The 15,617-nt window shown below is 32.7% G+C and overlaps 1 protein-coding gene across 2 annotated transcripts in view; it reads left to right on the top strand.

Annotated features, from left to right (window-relative positions):
* Positions 1 to 853: 853 nt before the first annotated feature.
* LOC131155312 (uncharacterized) overlaps positions 854 to 15,617 on the top strand; it is a 62,227-nt gene continuing 47,463 nt past the window's right edge. Inside the window, exons 1-4 of one of the 2 annotated variants that reach the window (XM_058108349.1) lie at positions 854 to 1,156; positions 3,292 to 3,440; positions 8,474 to 8,542; positions 13,599 to 13,628. In XM_058108349.1, coding sequence (XP_057964332.1) covers positions 1,144 to 1,156; positions 3,292 to 3,440; positions 8,474 to 8,542; positions 13,599 to 13,628 — 261 coding nt within the window. In that variant the 5' untranslated portion in view covers positions 854 to 1,143. The remainder of the gene's footprint in view (positions 1,157 to 3,291; positions 3,441 to 8,473; positions 8,543 to 13,598; positions 13,629 to 15,617) is intronic. The other variant, XM_058108350.1, reaches the window with a different exon arrangement.

The raw sequence follows: 15,617 nt of genomic DNA, 5'->3' as shown, positions 1-15,617 counted from the left end.
ACCCTTAAAATTAGAAGTAAAATCTTATAGGATGACTGTAAGACTAATTATGCAATATGGTTTGGAATATTGGGCGACTAAGAAACAACGTATCTAAAAAGTAAAAGTAAAAGTTGTTGAGATGAGAATATGCTTAGATGGATGAGTGGTGTAACACTAAAAGATAAATTAAGAAATGAACATATTCGCAGTAAGTTAGGTGTAAGTGTGTAATTCCCTATAGAAGATGAGATAAGGGAGGGACGACTCAAATTACTCGAGCACTTGTAATGTAGGTCACATAGTGCGCTAATGAGGAAGAGTAAGTTTTTACGAGGGGCAGTAGAGAGCGTAGGTGTAGACCTAAAATAAATTGAATTGAGATATTGAGTAAGTATTTAATAGCCTTGAATTTGACGAAGGAAATTGTCCATGATTGTATAAATTGATGGAAAATGATTTATATAACCGACCCCACTTAATGAAACTTAAGGTTTAGTTTGTCGTTGGTGTTGTATTTTTCTAATTAAGAACATCAATATTTGTACTAATTTTAAAATTTCACTTTTAGCTTATTAATAATTTATTATTTTAAATGAAATAATGTAGTGTGATTATATTATAAGAGACATTATTGTCCAAAAGTCAAAATAATAAGGGCAAATTGGTCCAAAAAGTAGCACCATTTCTATAAAACTTATGAGGGGTAGAAATAGGATGCTTCTCGGAATTCTTCATTTCGAATAATGTGAATATGTTCAAATAAATATGAGAATGAGATGTCATGAACAACACGTTCACGAAAAGTTTTAAAAATATTACAAAAAAGCCGCTTAAATTTTTGCCTTGCCTTGCCTTGTAAAGAAAATATTGAAAACAACATAATAAATGACGAGGGCATGAAAGGAAATGAAGGAGAAGCGACGGGCGGGGTATTTATGGATGTGAACGCTTCCGAACCGAAGGAAGCAACCCAAAGCAGATGCTCTTTAGTCTGCAGTCGGTTTGTGTGTGTGTGTGTGTCTCTCTCTCTCTCTCTCTCCTTCAAATTTGTGATTCTTTTCGGTTTTTAGATTGTCCCCTTTGTTTTGATCTGTGGTGGCCCAATAGAAAGCGGTGGCAGATTGTGACGATGGTGGTGCGGGCTCGACGGGTGTGGTGGTGATGTATGGACCAGGTTTTGGTTTTCTTGAGATTTATTTATCTTTTTTTTTCCTGAGGTTTTTATTCTCATGTGTAAATCAACAATGAAAAGAAATATGTGAAAAGAGAAAATGGGGGAAGGGGGGGAATGTACCTGTTCATTTGAGTAAAGAGGAATACAAAGAATGCCAGTAGACCACGATTAATTGTAAAAGATTATTGTTACTTTAATTTCTGGGCACCAACGAGGAGAGAGAGAGAGAGAGAGAGAGAGAAATCATGTATAGCGGTATATTTATAGGGAGTGGGCAATTAGGACGAGCGCTGCGTCGTTCGGCAAAGACCCGAAACTTCAATTGGGAGAGACATAGAGAGACATTGGTGATGGGTCGTTAAACGCACCATTTGGTTTTTTAGAGGCATCCAATGCGAAAACATACACATTTTAAAACGTATCATTTGGTTGTTTATTTGTTTTAATTTTAATTTTAATTAAATAAAATGCATGGAGGCATCTAAAAAAATAAAACCTTTTTCTTAGACACTCAATGTGAAAATACACACCTTTTAATTTCAAAATTCATTTTAATTTTAATTAAAAATAAAATGCGAGGTAGCATCCCAAAAGATAACACCTTTTCCATATTCACCTCATTGTGAAAACACACACTTCTTCTTCTTCTTCTTCTTCTTTTATTATTATTATTATTATTATTATTATTATTACCAGCAGCAGTAGTAGTATAGATTAGTAGATATAGATATAGATTAGTAGTATGGATTGATGTAGATGGATTATGAGGATGGCCTGTCCTTTCCTAGGTTGTATTCTCTTATTCTTCTTCCTCTATACAATTTCTTCTATTATAAAAAAAAATGTCCTCCTCTTCTATGTCCATTTGTAGCCTTTATGCAACCATGTAACTGTAAGATAAAAATCATTATCATTTAAAATTTAAATGATAGAGAGTTGGAGGAGCTCTCTTCTTTGATCATTGTGCTGGAAGGTTGTTAACTTGCTATATCTCCAATAGGAGTTATGCTAGAATTGAGAGTTTGGATTCATTGGGGTTATTTGTGTGAATCTTTCTTCTCTTCTTAGTTAAAGCTGATGTTCCTTTTGCTTTTGTTCAGGGCATATGAAATGCTAAGGTTCCTTCTAAGATCTGGGTGTTTGTTTGGTTTGTGACCCTTAATAGAGTTAACACCAACAATTTGCTGGCGCAGAATAGGAAGCCTATTAATGCTTCATCTCCAGCTATGTGCTTCATGTGTGGGAGTAACTTTGAGGGTGCTTTTCATTTGTTTTGACACTACTGATTTGTTTGGGAATTGTTGAACAAACTATTTGAAGTTCTTGGTAAGTTATGGATATGCTTGAAATTGGTGGAGGAGCTCTTGAGTATTTTTTTTTTGTTGGTTTTGGGAAGGGTAATCTTTTGTTGGTTTTGGGAAGGGTAAGGATGTTGGGAGGATGTAGAGGTATGCTCTTTGTGTTTTTCTATGGGGAATTTGGTTGGAAAGGAATGCTATAATATTTTTTGGGAAGCAGTTGTCAAGGGTTTTGTTTGGGACAGAGTTCTGTACTTGCCTTCTCTTTGGGCTTATAGCACAGTCTGTCTTGAGGGATGCTGAGTGTGGGTTCCACCATTAAGATGACGCTGTTCTTTTATTTATTTTTCATCCTGTCTGTGGACTTCTTGTTCTCCTTTATTATATATTTTTCTTCTTGCTTGGAGAAAGGATTTTCTATCCTTAGGGAGTGGTTATGCAGAACCTTTTGCACCATGTGGAGTGGCAGAGTCTACACCATAAGCAGTGCATCACACGCCTTGGTTGCAATAAGTCTAACCAATTTGCCTTTATTTAGCATTTGTATCCATAAAGACTGTGCCTTTCATCTCTTTGGGTGAGTGCATAGTTAAAATTGCTGTTATTTTTTGCTGCTTTAGTAAGGGGTGTTGAAAAATTTGATATTCAATAGCATATTTTTGGGTTTGAAGGGGACGCTTCAAAATCATGATCCTGTCTGTCCAATTGAAGAGATGCTTCAAAATCACTTCATACATTGAAAGTTTGAAAGAGCCTATTTTGTGTATATTGTTTAGTGATTGTCACCTTAATTTTTTTTAATTATCTTATTTTGACTACCTTCGTCTTTTTGGCTAGGCATTTGTGTTGAGTCGTGTGGTGCACCTTTTTTGCTTTGTCAAATGGAGGAAACTACTGAACTTACTTACCCAGGATTGAGGCAGTTGAATTTGAAGAAGTCATTTAAGTTGGGCGGCCGCTCTCTCCTAACAGCGTGTTCTAAGGAGGTAACAACTTCTGTGCTATGTGCATTGCTTCTCTTATTTAATATTTATTTAATAGTTCTACTTGCTATTTAATGAAAACTAAGTAGAAGGTGTAAACTTAGAATTTACAAATGAGCAAAAAGCTAAAAATTTGAGTTTTATCTGCAAAAATAGAGTTGATGGAGTTAAGTTGCAGTAAAGATGATGCAGAATGGAAAAGCTATAGCACCAAATGACATCCCAATTGAAGTTTGGTAACGTCTAGGTGATAACAAATCATATGGTTAACTAATTTATTTAACACAATTATGAGAACTAAGAAAATGCGATAGAGTGGAGGAAAGGCACTTTAATCCCTTTATGCAAAAATAAAGGAGATTCAAAATTGTCATAACTATCATGAAGTAAAATTGTGAGTCATACAATTAAAAATTGGGAAAAGGGATAAAGGGTAATTGATCAAAGACTAGGGTTAGAAATGGAGGTTTTAGAAAATTAGTGTAGCTTTATGCTTGGGAGAACTATAGAAGCTATATATCTATTAAGAATATTAATAGAAAAGTTCAGAAAAAAGAAGAGGGACTTGCACATGATTTTTATTGACCTAGAGAAAGCCTGATCGGAACCTAGTAAAGTTCCATGGTGGGTTTTAAAGAAAGGGAGAATGTAGTAGGTCTATAGATGTTAGGAATACATATGATTGGGTAATGACTAGTGTTGGAACTATAGATGGAGGGTTTAGGGAATTCCATTCACAATAGTTGTACATTAAGGGGTATGCTTTGAGCTTTTCTTCTTTTGGAAAGTGATGGATGAACTTACTAATAGTATCTAAAATGAGGTTCAATCGTATCTCGATTGATGAAACTAGAGGTTAAGTAGGATTTAAATTAGAATTAAGGGGAGAATCTTTAGACCTTGGTGGTTTTAAGATCAGTAGAAACTAAGTAGAATATAATTTTGGTCATGTTAGGTGGAATATTGGAGAAAATATTAAAATTGATGGTCAATAAATTAAAGAAATTGCACTGATGATGGCATGGGTGCAGTTTGAACTTTGAAGTTGTTGTTGAGTTTGTTTTTGTGCCATAAAGAGTTCACACCTTGCTTTTCTTTTGTCTGTGTAAGACAGAAGGGGGGCTGGGCGGGGGGAGGCAGGGAGAGTGAGGGAATGGAGTAATGGGATGGAGCATTCTCCAAAATGCAAACTATTGTACACTTTTGCTGCATAAGCCCACTTTAATTAGTTCTTATATTAGTATGATAAAATCTTCATTATTTCATGCTTACTTCTTGGGCCCTGAGTAGTAATTCATGCCTATGGACTTAAATTTCCACGAAATTATCCAAATTTCTGTTGAAATTTCCGATTTCTGTCGAAATATCAACGAATCATCCGAAATTTTATCGAAATCTCGAAATTTTAGCGAAACTTGTTGAAATTTTAACCATACAATGAAATTTTGTTAGAATTTAAATGAGAGATTTAGGAGTGAAATGAAATTTCTCTTTTAGTTTATTTTATTTATTTTACCAAAACAAAAGATTATTACAAGTGCTTTTGAAAGTATATGAAAAAATAAGCTGACGGTAACATTTTATTTAACCATTCATGTCTAAATTATCATTATTTGAATAATAAATAATATTTAAATAATTTATGAATTTCATTTGTATTAACTGAATATGTTTAATGTACATTCTCTTACAAATATGTTTGATACACATAATATTTTATAACTTTTCCACCTCATACAAAACATAGATGTATTCAATTTGTAATATATTAGTATTAAAACTTATATTATTATGTTTGTTAACCATTTCTAAAGTTTCACAAAAAATTCCATGCTTTACTACTAATCTTCCTTATTTTTTCAAATTAAAATCGAAATTGACATCGAAATCGAAATTTTCGTCGAAATTTCCATAATTTTGGAGCTTCGAAATTTGAGTCGAAATCAAAATTTAAGACCTTGTTCATCATGCCAAACCAAAGTTCATATTTTTTTTCACACTTCAGTCATGTTCTTCATATGGACACAATTTTCAGACTTACATATCTTATTATTTTGCCAGTTATTTTCCTATACATAACATTCAGGTGATTCAAAGCAGCTTAAGGGATAATTTGAACAAATGTAAAGCTGCAATAAAACTTACATATAACATAGGGGATAAGGAATTGATTTCGGAATTCCTTTTGCAGAGACAATGTAGGAAATAAGACACCTCTGGTAAAATTACATTAAGTACTACATTCAGGGACAGATCAAGCGGGAGCAGGCAGGGGACTTGTTCTCTATTTTGGGACAGATCAAGAAGGACCAAGAGTGGGGGTGTGGTGAACGGTCTCCTCCCTTGTTCCACATTAACTTGGGAGCAAAGGCATAACCCTCTTCTTCCTCTTCTATAGAAGGATTCCATCCCCCTTATTTTAAAGATGATTATGGTAATATAAAAAAAAAAAACGATTATGGTAATTCTAATTTTTGAAAGACCGCACCATAGCATTACTTATTTATATGCTTTTTTTTTTTTTTTGAAAATGGAAAAAGTAACAAATAAATGAAAATATCTCCGTTTAAAATTTAAAAATTCAAATAATAGAAATGTGATTTAGTTTTTTCGTTTCATTGTACTTGTAAAACTGAAACTGGAACCAAAAACCAAAAACCAGAAAACTGAACCATAATGTAAAATGGTTTGGTTTTGATCCAGTTTTCACTTTGTAACAACTTTTGTGCATTTCTAGTCCCACCTCTTCCTGACAACGATAAATTCTCCCAGTAACTCCCTAAACTGCCTTTCTCTTGGCCTATACACACCCCTAAGATCCACATCGGTCTATCTTCTTTTGGTTTTAATTTCATTAGGCAGTTTATTGTGTAATACCCAACCCAGCTATTGCTACCTCTAACCTATTGTCCCTACGCATGACAACTGCAACAAAGCCTTTTGTTGGCATATATTTTCTATATTGAATTGTTGATTTTGTTTTTTGGATAAACAAAGAAATTTATTGAGAGAGAAAAAAAATATACAAAGGGGAGGACAAGCTAACCTCCAAGCAAACAAGAAAGCAAGAAGGAATGGAAAAAGGAAACAAACCACGATAAAATGAAGCAAAGAAGCTCAATCTCTCATTATATTTGCAACACAGTCAAGAAAGGAGACTACTCTGAAGAAATCATTCCTTGAGCACTAAAGTGATTCATGGAAGATACAACAACAACAACAACAACAACAACAATGGCAACAACAAACTAAGCCTTAGGTCCCACTAGGTGGATTCGGCTATTTGAATCTTTTTCCGCCAATTTATGCGATTCAGGGCTATTAAATATTTATTCACTATCTCATTCCAAGTTATTTTAGGTCTACCTACCCCTACCCCTTCTGCTGCCCCTCGCATTAATTAAATCACTCTTCCTCATTGGCACACATGTGACCTACGTTGCAAGTGCCCAAACTATCTGAGTTGTTCTTCCCTCATATTATCTTCTACAGGAGCTACACCTAACTTGCCGTTAATATGTTCATTTCTTAATTTATATTTTAGCGATATACCACTCATCCATCTAAGCAATCTCATCTTGGCAACTTTTACTTTTTAGATATGTTTTTCTTAGTCGCCCAACATTCTCATCCATATAGCATAGCTGGTCTTACAGCAATTCTATAAAACTTCCCTTTTAATTTTAAGGGTATTCTTCGATTACAAAGCACACTTGAAGCGTTTCTCCATTTTACCCAACTTGCTTTAACTCTATGTATTTCATCTTCTTCAATTTCTCCTTGAACTTGCGTAATCGATCCCAGGTATTGAAATTTGCTAGTGCTATTAATTTCTTCATCATCAAGTTTAACTTTGTCTCAAATATTCCTCCTATTGTTACCGAAATTACATTTCATATATTCTGTCTTATTTCTGCTTATCCTAAAGCCTCTAGATTCTAAAGTTTCTCTCCATAATTCTAGCTTAGATTCTACTCCATCCCTAGTTTCATCAATCAAGACAATATCATCTACAAACCACATACACCATGGGAACCTCATTTTGGATACTCCTAGTCAATTATCACTAAAGCAAATAAGGGCTTAAAGCAGATTCTTGATGTACACCTGTTGTGATTGGAAATCCTCTAGTCTCTCCACCAATAGCCCTAACCCTAGTCATTACTCCACATTACATATCTTTAATGACATCAGTATGCCTACATATATACACCCCTTTTTTTTTCTCTAAAACCCATCACAAAACTTCCCTAGATACTCATATGCTTTCTTTAAGTCAATAAATACCATATGCAAGTCCCTTTTCTTTTCTCTAAACTTTTCCATTAATATTCTTAAAAGATAAATAGCTTCTGTAGTAGATTCCCCTAGGCATAAAATCAAATTGATTTTCTGAGACCTTTGTTTCTAGCCTTAATCTTTGACCAACTTCCCTTTCCTACAGTTTCATTGTATGACTCATAAGTTTAATTCCACGATAGTTATTATAATTTTGAATGTCTCCTTTATTTTTGAATATAGGTATTAAAGTTATTTTCCTCAATTCATCTGACATTTTTTTAGTTCTTATAATTGTGTTAATATAATCAGTTAACCATATAATACCGTTATCACCTAATCATTTCCAAACTTCAATTGGGATTTTATTTGGTCCTATAGCTTTTCCATTTTTCATCTTTTTTTGTGCAAACATAAATTTCATTAACTCTAATCTTGCAAAAAAATCTCATATTTTTGGTCTTTTCCTTATTTGTCAATTCCAAGTTTAAGCCTTTTACTTGGTCACCTCATTCAAAACAAGAGTAGGAGTGACAGTACCCCTAATGATTATTAAATATTTTTGATATAATGAATATTGAAGAAAAGGGATATATGTACAGAAAATGATAGGTTATTATGCATGAGAGTTGCTTTGCTTATCCAACGTGACATTAACCATAGTTTCTTTTGTTGTTTTTTTTCTTTCTTTATTTTAAATTTTCTTCTGCTAAGGATATTTATATGCGTGAAATGACTTTCTTTTTATGTACCAAAAGGAATTTTCGAAAGCATTTCCTAGATTTACTGCTGCAGAGCAAGAAAGTCTCCACAGGCTATTTATTCAGGTATATTTTATCTTTATTTATGTCAACCATTAGGTATTTTCAGAGATGTTTTTTTTTTTTGGAAGCTGTATTTGATCGATCAAGTACCATGGTTGCTTGAAATTTTTGTTCCTTAAGAGAAAAAGAAGAAAACATAAGTTTGAGGGATTCTTCCTGAGAAGAAATGAAAACTAGAGGAAATTAAAATAAAGCAGTCCAATCATTATACCGCAAGGAAGGGTGAAAGGGCATTTAAACTCTATCATTGCTGAAGCACTTGTTTGTCTTCATAAGGTCCACATTTTGTTAGGTTGCTTTAGAAACCGGTTCAAAAGATCACCCCAAAGGATTAGGAACCTCCATGAAGTCCCCCCAAAGTACCAAGATGGATCTTTTTAGGAAATTTAGTGAATCAATATTTTTTTTTTTTTAAATCAAGGGAGAAAATTCCCTAAAGGACATTGAGGGGGCGGCAACTCAAGTACAAATAAGTAATTTGCAAAACAAAGAATAAAAAATTTGCAGTACACTTTGGTGATCAACATTGCTATCTCCTGTATATCATTATCAAACGAAAGGCACACCCTACTCAACTATTTTTGATCATGATGAGCAAAGGCTATTCTAAACCTTTCCCTCCACCCTATCCCTAAAATTGTGAGGTATAATTCTAAAAATTTTTGTTCTTTCTGTTGCATTACCTCCCATCCAAAATTGCAAGTCATGAATGATTGAATCTGTGACTGCACAAGACAGACCAATCATCACAAGGGACATTTCCCATGACTCCCTAACTCATGCAATGAAGACGAATTTGCGAACTGTCATAGATTCTTTCTTGCAAAAATAGCTCGTGCTATGCATGATTTTCTGCTTCTTTTAAGATTGTCAAATAGTTTTCCTGGGGAAATTAGACTGCCTAGGTTATCTCTTTTTCTGATATCTTTATAATAAGAATTCATACTACCTCTAGAGTCGAGTCTCTACCTAATTCCATCCTCCCTTTCCAAATCCTGATTCCTCTCAGACAAAAGAATGAAAGAAGATTGATACCTCCTCTTCCCGATATGGAGGGTTTTTAAATGTTATATCAACCACCAACAGCATTTGTTATGCAAAATTAGCCAGCTCATCTTTATACTTAGCCAACCCATAGATTTCTGGAAAGAAATTCTTTTGGGGCCAACCTTTTCAACCATCATATGCTAACTCCACGTTACCTTAAGAAAAAAATCCACTTATTGATTATATCTACCTACTCATTAAGTTTCCATCCAAACAAAATCAAGTTGGTTTTTGTTCAATTTTTAAACTTGCTGAGATCTTATTGGTAAAAGTAAAACTGATACTTAAATTCAAAGGTTCCCTGTTTTGATTTTTTCATCTTTGGTTTTCATTTAATATGTTAAGGTGGAGAGGCTGCATTTTCTAAAGCTTTGAAAAATTAGAGTTCTTGTTGAAGTTTAAAAAATATGGAATGGTTTCATGGAAAATGAAGATGATGATAATGTGGCTTATCATAATTTTGAAAAAAAAAGTGCATTCTTTGTGTAAATCCAAGAATTGGGTGTTAAAAGTTTTGGCATTTGAATTTAGCTTGTAAAAAATTTAGGATAAGCTTTACCAATTGCCCCTACTGAGTGCCTCCACGGCCTACCCACAGCACCTTCCTCCTTTAGGTCCTTAACGTTTGCTCTTTTGTTGTTCTATTCTTTTGACTTTCATTTATTCATTCATTTTTCTTTTTCTCCTCCATGATTGTATGGCCCATGTGCATCACAATTCACTGCAATAACATTACATCTTTGTTATCCACCGCCAGACACTGGTCATCATCAGATATGTTGCAATGCCTCTCCTGTAGTTTCATACAAATATATCAATCTTGGAATTGCATAAATTTTAATCTTTCTCATATAAATACACAAATCATCCTACAAAATTCAGTCATTGGACAGACGCAATGCTTGTACAATATGTTTTTATTTGTTTTTTATATAATTAATTAAATTTTATTTTTATTTGTATATATATTTTTATAATTTAACTAAAAGTTTTACATCTCTAACATGTATTTTCTATCTCGTATAAATTATTGCAATTTGTTATTGGGAAAAATGTGGTTTAGATAATAATAAAGTCATAGATTTAAATTTGAAATTTGCATAGATATAACTTAAAAATTTAAAAATAGACTTAAGAGAGAGAAGTCCCTGAGAAGTTTAGTGCATATTCCATTATAGATGATTTTTGTGACTTAAAGGGATGTTGTGTTTTAGTTTCTTTGGTTTTTGTATTTTTTTAAACTAATGAAAAGGAGTTTGTTTTGATTTTGATTTGTACAAGAAATGAATTTTAGTACTTAATTTTTTTTTTGTCATCTTATTTAAAGACTATGAATATTAATAATTCAAATTTATGTAACTTAATTTTTGTGTTTATATGCACGCACACACACACACACACACACACACACACACAAAAGTTAACATTTTAACTGTATGGTTTTGGCCCTTTCTGAAATGAAATCCTGTCTTCGTCATTGAATTCAAACATTTAAACATGTTAAGTAGCTCCATTCCACTTGGTTGTAGGTCTTGGACATGTCAACTTTGAGAGTCATGAGTCCTTTCTTTTTCTTCAATACATGGAATATATCTTGTTTATTCTTACTTTGACCTCATCCAAGCCTCTCTTGCCATGTTTAATTCAATTACGCTTTTTTTATTAGCTTGACGAGTGCACATAGGTTTCTTCATTTCTTCTTGAAACTAATGCATCCACTTGCTTAAAAAGGGTAGGTCGGTGCACAAAGCTCTTGTGTACGCGGGGTCTAGGGAAGGGGCGGACCACAATGGGTCTATAGTACTTAGCCTTACCTTACATTTTTGCAAGAGGCTATTTCCACGCCTCGAACCCATGACCTCTAGGTCATACGGTGACAAACTTGCACTTGCTTAACCATAAATTATTTAACCCATATGATAAAGGAACATTGCTGGCCATAAAAGGAATGCAATTTAATTATGTTTAATGTAAATTAAGTTGTGGATTATCCGTATATGTTGTTTGGTTGCTGGCATCTCATGGTCTCTGTTTTATTTTATTTTCTTCTGTTTTACTATGTTTTTCTTGGATGTTTTTTGAGAGGGTTCTAGATTTGTTAAGGGCTTGTTTGGTATTGTTTTTTTTTTTTTTTCTGTTTTTGTTTCTCCGTGGTAAAAAAAAACAGATTATAAAAACACGTTGTTTATGTTATTTGTTTTCTGTTTCTGTTGTTGGTTTTCAGCTGTTTGTCAAAAACTGAAAACCATATTTTATTCTTTGGTTTTTAGTTTTTTGGCAACTTGTTTCTAGAAATTTTAATATCCAGAAATAGTTTTTTTTGGATTAAAGTATTCATTCTACACACTTTAAAATTAAAATCAAAATTAAATGATCGTATAAATTTAAATATAATTAAAAGAAAATATAAAAAATTTCAAGTCATAGTAGTAAAGCCAATTACAAAATACTTCTACTATTTTTCAGTTGTCAAATCCAATAAATTCTATTGTAAAGTAAATTTTGAAAGTAGAACAATTAAGTAAAATAATAATTATAAATTTTATTTTTATTATAGTAATTTTTATGTATATTATTTATAATTTTATTATTTTAATCATATTTTTGTAATATTACTTGATTTAAAGATGAAAACGAGCATTTTTTAATTAAGTTTTTTATTTGTATTAGTTTTATAAATGTTAACCACAGGTTGTTGATTTCTAGTTTTTTGCTTCTGTTTCTGTTTTTTGGTTTTCGTTTCTCTAATTTTTGACACTGATGACAAACTGCCCCTAAGGTGTTGGGGAAGTAGGTGTGGGAGTAGGAGGGTGGCACATTTGGTTGAAGACTAAGCGAGTCAGGAAAGTGTTGGAGACCACTTCTCTTTGGCAGAATTAAAGTGAAGAACTCTCTAGACATTGGTCAATTGGAGCAAAGATCTTTATTTTTGATTTCAACTAAAATTATGAGGGTACAAAATCACAGAAATACTGATGGAAATTTTTATGACAATGTCTATTTTGAATACAATTTTTAAAAATGATGGAAATTAGCAGTAAAACTTCTAATTCTGTTATGGAACTTTAGAAATTGTTAATAAACACAATAATGCAAGATTATGAACTAAAATTTTATTAATAAAGTAATCAGTGGCGCATGTATGTGTATATAAAAGTTGCAATAATTGTAATGTAATTATCATATTAAATCTTGAATTAATATCAATGAAATTCTTAAATTAGTTAAATATTATTGTTGTAGCAATTAGATAATTTAGGCATAATGGTCAATGTTGTAGCTAATATCTTGGCTTAACTTTTACTACAATTTAAAAAATCTAGAAGCTATCATTCATATTCTCCTTGTACTAATCTTTAGATTCAGTGAAAAAAGGAAGATTAATTAAGAGAGAAATTTCAATTTTGATTTTGAATCTCAAATTTATCTTCAAGGAATCTTTATTTATAGTTGAAATTTCATCAAATTTTGATGAAATTTTGAGATTTCATAAATTTATGATATGTTAAAGTTTCAGAAGAAATTTTGTAATACAGAATTTACTTTCATTTTGATTTTGAGGATGGTGGGAAGGAGAAATTTATGACCACTGAAATTTTGTAAGGCTGAATTTACTTTCATTTTGATTTTGTGGATGGTGGGGAAATAGAAATTTATCACCATGGTTGGAACTCTAGTTATCCATCTTTTCTTGATTTTTTAGATTCTTGTTTTTGTGGGTTTCGTTTTCTTTTTATTGCCTTTAGGCAGCATACTTTTGTGTACATTTCTTCTGTGCATGGGTTAGGCCTCTCTTTCTTTGATGAATCTTTAGTATTTATGAAGGAAAAAAGTCTGCTACATTTTGTGTGCCTAGAAATTTCATTGCATGCACTGGTCCTTTTTGAACAATTGCTTTGCGTGTGTTATGAATGTTAGATTTCTATCATTATAATTTCCATTTGTTAATATTTTGAGATTGCTTGAATTTCAGTTTGAACTGATGTTTCAAACTATTCTATCTGTTTATCAGGTTATAACTTCTTTGCATGAAAATATTGAGGTATATTTTCTTCCAACTCAAAGACCTATATTTTCTCATCTTTTTCTGGTTAAATTTGTTATACCTGTAATATTTATAACAGCTCATCTCTTGTTGGAATAAAAATGTTCATATATTTTTCTTCCTCCCCTAGACATGGTGTGGTAGAATGTTTATGAAGCCATTTTGCAGTCCTATTTTTCAGAAGCATAGCTGACATAGGTTCCTCGTCTTCACTGGATTAGTTGTTTTCTCCGAAATGTTATCTTCTATATTATGGATGTTCTGTGGTTATATTTTGAGCAAACTGTTACTAGTAGCTCAGGATTCTTGTGGCTTAAATGTTTATATGATTTCAGAGCATAGCTGTAAACAAGTTACGATGCAGACATTAGTCTTTTGGGTTCATGTATCATGGCATTCATAACTTCTGAACTGTTTTCTTGGGTTATTTATGGTGAAGTTTCTTTTAGGACCACCCTAAGTATTTTGTTTGTTATGGTTTCTGATTGTGCTGAGTTGCAAAGCATGCTGGTTTTTGAATTGTGCAGATTTGGATGAACACACAATACAAAAATGCATTGAGTTTTGTCGAATTCCACACTATTCCAAATTTAAGACTCAAACTCCATGCTTTCGACTGCAAGTGCTACAATCTCTCACTTGTAATTACATTTTGTCACTATGGTTGTTGCATTCATCTTTCAATTGTAGTTACTACTTTGGAAGCCCACGTTACTTGGACAGTTCAAATGTTTGAAACTGAAAATTTGAATCTTGAAAGTAAGTATATGTTGTCAGTTGCCCCTCACTAAAGCAAACCACTCTTTTGTCATTTGTTATACACTTGGCATTCTCACGTGTGACATTTCAGTTTAAATGCTCTTCTTTAGCATCATCTTCCCACCCGCTCCCATCAACTATTTGGCAAATCATATTAGGCAAAGTTGTGTGTTTTCTCCATATGTTTGTCTGCTTTGTCATAATAGTTCAGAAACAGCATCCCATTTTTCCTGTATTGTGATTTTTCGTGGAGAGAGTGAAATAAGTTATTTGATTTATTGGGAGAGAATTGGGTTTGCCCAGAAATGGTGGACTTTTTTCGGCAGTTTCATTTGTGGGTTTTGAAAGGAGAAAGGACAGGGCAGCACTATGGAAACGTGCTTATTTTGCAGTGCTGTGAGGGTTATGGTTGGAACGTAATGGACATACCTTTTCAGGGAAGAAGTTGAATTTTTTGCTGGTTTGGGAGAATTCATTACTTGGCATAGCTTTGGTGTGTTGGTTACGGGTACTTCAAAGAAGTGAGTTTCTTAGATATTCTATGAGAATGACGATATTTGTTGGCTTGATAATGCGTGCTGTGGTTTTTTTTTTTTTTTTTTGGTATTTTCTATTTGGTTTGTTCCAGATTTTGTCTACAGAGATTTTTGTTTATTCCTAATCTAAATATAAGATTTCTTCTTTTGCTATCCAAGAAAAAAAAAATCACATCATTCGAAGTTTGTCTTGCAAAAACTCATAATAAGACTCTGGCAATAATCAGTTCATGTTTCCAAGAAGATAAAATGTGCACAAAATAAACTCTTATTTTATTTTTCTTTTGTTAAATATTTTCTATTTAGCCAAGCTTAGCAAAGTTGTTGAAAATTCTCCTTGCACATTCTTCTTTCTTAATAAATTTATTTTCTAAAAAAAAAAAAAATTGATTTTGGAAATTTGTGCAAATTTTTGGATGATTTATGGAAATTTAATAGTATGGAAGTTGAGCACGGTTTTGATTCCAAGGGTGGTGGAAAGCTGAAAATTTGACACAAATCTGATGCAGTGGTTTCCTAGCCCTTTTAGATTTTAGAACATGTGGTTGACACATGCCTTGTACGAAGAGTTTGAGGGACTTGTTTGGGGAGCATCAGATCCAAGGTTGGAAGGGGTTTAAACTGATGAAAAAACTGGCGCATGTGAAGATGAAATTGAAATACTGGAGTAAGAGGTTTTTCAGGAATGTTA

The sequence above is a fragment of the Malania oleifera genome, chromosome 5, assembly GCF_029873635.1.
Source record: "Malania oleifera isolate guangnan ecotype guangnan chromosome 5, ASM2987363v1, whole genome shotgun sequence".
In the NCBI taxonomy this organism is placed as follows: Eukaryota; Viridiplantae; Streptophyta; class Magnoliopsida; order Santalales; family Ximeniaceae; genus Malania; species Malania oleifera.
The sequence above is the reverse complement of the archived record's forward strand: the minus strand, read 5'-3'. Positions and strand labels throughout refer to the sequence as shown.